Here is a 6237-nt window from a genome sequence, read left to right on the forward strand (position 1 = left end):
CACTCGACCGTAACGAAAACCACTCGACGTACAGAAGATCTAAAGTCACTCAGCATATCAATGGTCGGGCGTTTACTCATAGACTTTAATAACCATTTATGTCACTTTATATTAGCGTTACCAGTAACGCCCTGTCTTAATGTACCTTAAACCCTGTGTAACTGAGGGCCAGAGGGGTCTGGCGAACTCTATATAAGCCACCCCCTCCTCAGTGACAAGGGTTCACACCCCCTGTAACACACACGCATATAATCCAGTCGACCGCCTCCGGGCACCGAGACGTAGGGTTGTTACTTCCTCCGAGAAGGGCCTGAGCTAGTAGAACTCGTGCATACAACTTCTCCATCGCTAGGATCTTGCCTCTACATACAAACCCCCCATTCTACTGTCAGACTTGGAACCACGACACCGAGCACAGGACCACCAGCTTAATTCCTGGCCATTTGCAAATGCGGCTCTAACAAACCCCTTGGTTTTTGTTAACCATTCCTCGGTCCAAACTTATAGATGTTACCCTACTAGTGTAACCGTTGTACATCCACGCACGATCACTCATATTGACTTCCTACTGGACACACAAGAAATATATACATAATTAAGCAAACCATATCCATCAGTTAATGGAGTTTGTCAGTTTTATTACGTCCATGCAACCTACACGCTAATAGGTAAAGATAGGTCCTAATCCCACCCGAGTATGTGTAGATTGGGTTTGTTTTCCCATGCTCTGCTCCGGATCCAACGCAAAATTTCGGCAGCACCTCCCCGCTGTTCTCCTGATACACGTCTTGGCAATAAGCAGAGAGGATGTGCACCCGGAGAACAACAAGGAGGCACTGATGAAATTCTGCATCGGATCCGGAGCAGAGCATATGGGAAAACGAACCCAATCTACACATACTCGGGCTGTCCATAGATAACGTTGGACAATTCGAAAGAATCACGATTATAAATATGCAAATGCATGCATATTTATAGATGTAACCCTTTCGAACAGAAGACGCATAGTGGTTACGCATACTGATGATTGACACCTATAGCTAGCAGTTTCATCGGCACGAAGACCGGAACATAGCAAATGAAGGGGGGAGGAGGAGATGTCATTTGTGCTCACCAATGAACGCAGGGGCGGAGCTCGTCGAACACTAGACCCTCTTAGCGACGAAATAACTGCACATTTAAATCGAAAGATGAGTAACATAGCAAGTATTCGACACCGACGGCCACATGTATCTCGCACAGACGATACTTGCTATTTACGGTACCATCGACACCGAGGAACCCCCTAACCCGCTCGTCCCGGGTAAACTAAATAGCAACTACCAGCAGTGCAAGTTACATGAGGCGGTCGGCGTTGAACACTAGATCCACATCCCACAAGTGAAGCCGGCGCCCGGCGTCCCGCAACAATAGTTCTGGTGGCCGATGATGGTCGAACACCTTGGCGAGTTTGTCTGGCAGCCTCTGCGATGAGGATTAAAGCCAAGTTTTGAAATTTCAAACAACCAAACCGACTTGAGTTAGTTTGGGTGTTTCAAGTTTCAACACTTAGCTTTCAATCGTCATCTCTGAGGCTGCCACACAAATTCGCCATGGTGTACAACCGCCATCGACGCCGAGAACTGTTGCTGCTGGACGTAGGACACCTGTGTCACTTGTGGGACATGGATGTAGTATTCGACACCGACGGCCACATGTACCTCGCACTGACGGTACTTGCTATTTAGGGTACCATCAACACCGAGGAACCCCCTAACCCGCTCGTTTCTGGGTAAACTAAATAGTAACTACCATTGGTGCAAGTTACATGAGGCGGTCGGCATTGAACACTAGATCCAGATCCCACAAGTGAAGCCGGCGCCCGGCGTCCCGCAACAATAGTTCTGGTGGCCGAGGACGGTCGAACACCTTGGCGAATTCGCAATGGTGTTCGACCGCCATCGGCGCTGAGAACAGTTGCTTTGGGACGTCGGACATCGGCGTCACTTCTGGGACGTGGATGTAGTGTCGGGATGTGGGTCGGGGTGTCTTTTTCTTCTTCTTCTCCTTCTTTCTCTTTTTTCCTTTTCTTCTTCTTCTTCTTCTTCTTCATCATCATCATCATCATCATCATCATCATCTTCTTCTTCTTCTTCTTCTTCTTCTTCTCCTTTTTCCTCTTCTTAAACCTATCACTAACCTAAAACAAAACAGGAAAAAACTACACCTAAACCTAGCACTAACCTAAACCTAAAAACTCAAAACTACACCTATACCTGTCACTAACCTAAACCTAAAAACTCAAAACTACACCTAATTAAATCTAGCACTAACCTAAAACAAAACAAGAAAATAGAGAACAAAAAAAACAGGAAAAAAACAGAAAAAAATTACCTCTTGCTCCGGCGAGGTCGGCCGGTGGGGCGGGGCGGCGCAGGGGCCACGGGAAGGAGGGCGACAGTGGGGCGGGGCGACGCATGGACCTCGGGGAGGGGTCCGGCACCGGGGTGGCCCGGCGCAGTCCTCTCCGGCGACGGGGGGACGGGGCTTGGCGGGGCTCCTGTTCGCGGGGGGGGGGGGGGGGGGGGGGCTGGAGGGCGGCGGGGGCTGGGTCCGGGGGGTGGGGCTGGCCGGCGGCGGCGACAGCGGCGATAGAGGAGAGAGGCGGGCGCGCGGGAGGGAGAGAGAGAAAGAGATAGAGAGAGAGGGGAGACGGCTCGGCCCGTTAAGTGGGCCTTCTTTGCCGTCTGCTAGCAGACGACAAAGAGGGCCACTGTTAGGGCTGGCCCACGTCTCCTCTTTGCCGTCCGCAAGCGGACGGCAAAGGAGTAACATTGTCGTCCGCTAGCAGACGGCAAAGTAGTCACCTCTTTTGTCATCTGCTAGCAGACAGCAAAGAATCTGACCTAGCCACGCCGTGCCCTGTGAGGCCCACCTCGCTCTTTGCCGTCTGTCATCTAGATCTTTGCCGTCAGATGGCTAACAGCAAAGAAGCAGCTGACGGCAAATAGCATTTTTGCCATCTGCACTTTCTTTGCCGTCCGCTTTGTGGAAGCGGACGGCAAAGAGCCTCTTTGCCGTCAGCTGGTAGATGGCAAAGAGATGGCAGACGGCAAAATGCCAGATTCCAGTAGTGATAATATATACCACATCCAAATCATAGACAGGACGACCGTGGCGGATACCAAAACCATCGCACTATATAATAACAAACAATAATAAAAGTAAGAAAATTACACAAGTATCTATCTAAATCATACAAGTAATAACTTTTTTCTTTTACAAAGAAGATAAGATCAAGAGGCTCGCCAAGGTGGTGCCGACGACAAGATCGGCGCAGGCGATCGACGGCGGTGAGGACGAGGACGGGACAGGACGGAGTGCCAAACCTAGACAAATCTCGAGAAAAATGAAGCTTGGACAAAGAGCTTCGAGAGGAGAAAGCTCAAGTGTGGCTTGGGCATTTCATCGAACACCTCATGTGTATAGGAGGTGAGCTACAGCACCACAAAGCTCTCCAACGGCCGGCCAGAAAAATAGAGCAGTGGAGTGCTCTGCTCGGCCGAGGGGGTATATATAGGAATCTCATTGGTCCCGGTTAGTGGCTGGAACCGGGACTAAAGGCGCCCGTTTGGTCCCGGTTCCAGCCATGAACCGGGACCAATGGTTGTGGGCCAGGAGCGAGGCCCATTGGTCCCGGTTCTTGTCTGAAACCGCGACCAAAGGGGCCAGACGAACCGGGACCAATGCCCCACGAGGCCCGGCCGGCCCCCTGGCCTTACGAACCGGGACCTATGCCCCATGGGTCCCGGTTCGTGACTGAACCGGGACTAATGGGCTAGCCAGCAACTCATAATTATAATATCCAAGGCCAATTCCTTTGGTAACTGTTTTGCAATGAGTAAGATCATTGTACTCCTATATATATGCCCACGAGGCTCAACCAATATAATCATCAGTTCCACCACAATCAACTATTCCACCATCCTCTCTGTCCCTTCTAATATGGTATCAGCCTAACCGATCCAAACCCTAACCGCTGCCCGATGCTTCCGCCCGTGCCGCCTCTAGGGCGGTCGGCCTTAATGACCGCCGGCGGGGGCCGCGCCGCCCATACCTAGTGTTCATCCGCCTGTCATGTTGACCGGCTACCCTAGAGAGTCATGTGAAGAACGTACAGAGGCAATTCATGGCATGGTGTGGCGGCATGCATCCGGCAGGTATCTTCTTGTCTGCTATGTCTGTATTATATAGTCTGGACATGGAGGGGAACGAGCACCTAGAAAACAAGCACTGTTACGCGTAGGAGCTTCCAGTCTGGTTCACCGGGCCACCGTCCTCTCTTGAATCGCAGATCTATTAATCTATTATACACCACATTCCACTTCTAAAAATATTGCTCAACGAATTTCAGTAGAAATCAAGATGGGTGGGCTGGGCGTCCGAGACCTCGCCACGCAGAATCGCCGTCTACTGCTCAAGATGCTGCACCGGCTCCACACAGCCTCCTCATCCTCGAGATGGGCCCTGTGGGTGTGGGCGGAGCTTGACGGCCACTCCCTTCTCTCGTCAACGGCCAGCAGGAGCGCGGGGGAGCACAGCAAGGCGCTGGCGCGGCTGCTCCCGCTGTACCGCGGGATCACCAGGGTGACGGTGCGCGATGGGAGGCGGACGTCCTTCTGGCTCGACTCCTGGCTCCCGTGTGGGCCTCTCGTGGTGGCTCTTCCGGTCCTACACTCACACACGACGGTGAAGGAGGCCATGGTGTGGCATGTGCGTGCGCGCGGCCTGGACAGTGTGCTGGTGCCCAGGCTTACCTCTGCCGGCGCCGTGGAGCGGGCTACCCTTCTGGCCTGATCGGTGATAATGCTACGGGCCCCGGCGACGACGAGCGCAGACCGATGTTGTGCTCGGACGCGCGTGGGAGCCTCGTAACGCCGGCCGTCTACGCCGTGGAGAGATTCGGCGGCGTGCAGGCGTCGTTCGCGGCGTTCCTCTGGGGGTGCGCTGCTCCCTCCCCCATTCGCTTCTTCGGGTGGCTCCTAGTCCAACGACGGGTCAACACGAGAGACGTCCTGTTGCGGAAGACCATCGTCACGACGGAGGGGGCTGCTTGTCCTGTCTGTTCGTGCGAGCTGGAGACGGCAGATCACATGGTGTTTGAGTGCCCTTTCGCCCGATCATTCTGGCGGGCTGTGGGGGTCGACGTGGTTGACAAAGGCTATCAGGTGGGCGCGCTCCAGGCTCTTGACGTCCGGGGGGTGGTCGGAGATATTGCTTGCGCTACCTTCGCTCTTCTGTGCTGCTGGCAGCTATGGAAGCACAGGAATGTCGTGGTCTTCCGTGGGGCGGTGCCCTCCCTCGCCCGTCTTCTCGCATGTTGTAGGGAAGACTCGGCCCTGTGGCGAGGACGCCTGAAAGTAGCTGAACGGTCATGCGTCGACAGATGGCTGCAGGTGTTCTCGTATCCGGGGAGGTAGCCCGTGCTATGTTTTTGTGGATTGTGTAATCCTCCCCCCCCCTCTCTCCCTCCCATGTAAAACTACCTGTCTCTCCCCCCCCCCCCCCCCCCGGGGTGTGAATCAATAGAAAAAGAAAATTCAGGTGGAGGGCTTTGCCCTCCCCCGGTGACCTTAAAAAAAAGTAGTTACTCCTTGCTTTCAAATTTATTTGAAGTTCTAGATTTATTATAAGCCAAATTTCTTATAGTTTGATCAATTTTGTACAAAAATATGGTAATATCTACAATACAAAATACATTATACTATGGAAATGTTTTACCGTCGTGACGATGGTCTTCCGTAACAGGACGTCTCTTGTGTTGACCCGTCGTTGGACTAGGAGCCACCCGAAGAAGCGAACGGGGGAGGGAGCTGCCCAACTTGGACCCTTATGTAATTTTGTACAAAACATATACTTTTTTATTAGTATAGATAGTAGTACTACCTCCGTCTCGGTTTATTAGGCACCCTTTCATTTTGGGCTAAAATTTGACCGACAAATTTAACTATTAAAATGTAAACCATATTTCACAAAATTATACCTTCTGAAAGCTTTTTCAAATACAAATCCAACAATGTACTTTTTGTAGCATATAATTTATATTTTATTAATCATATGAATGGTCAAAGTTTGCCTCAACATACTAAAGGGGCCTAATAAACCTAGACGAAGGTAGTAGATTCTTAAGATGTTGCCGGCGCAACTATACTAGTTTTATGAAAATTTCAAAACAGAAATAATGCCACCGAGTCTGAA

The 6237-nt window shown here is 51.6% G+C and overlaps 1 protein-coding gene across 1 annotated transcript; it reads left to right on the forward strand.

Moving 5' to 3' along the window:
• The first annotated feature begins 4880 nt into the window (after positions 1-4880).
• LOC141026904 (uncharacterized) lies at positions 4881-5459 on the forward strand. Its single transcript, XM_073503783.1, has one exon. The coding sequence runs from the start codon at positions 4881-4883 to the stop codon at positions 5457-5459; it is 579 nt and encodes a 192-aa protein (XP_073359884.1).
• Positions 5460-6237: the final 778 nt, after the last annotated feature.

Source organism: Aegilops tauschii, chromosome 7 (genome assembly GCF_002575655.3).
Source record: "Aegilops tauschii subsp. strangulata cultivar AL8/78 chromosome 7, Aet v6.0, whole genome shotgun sequence".
Classification (NCBI taxonomy): Eukaryota; Viridiplantae; Streptophyta; class Magnoliopsida; order Poales; family Poaceae; genus Aegilops; species Aegilops tauschii.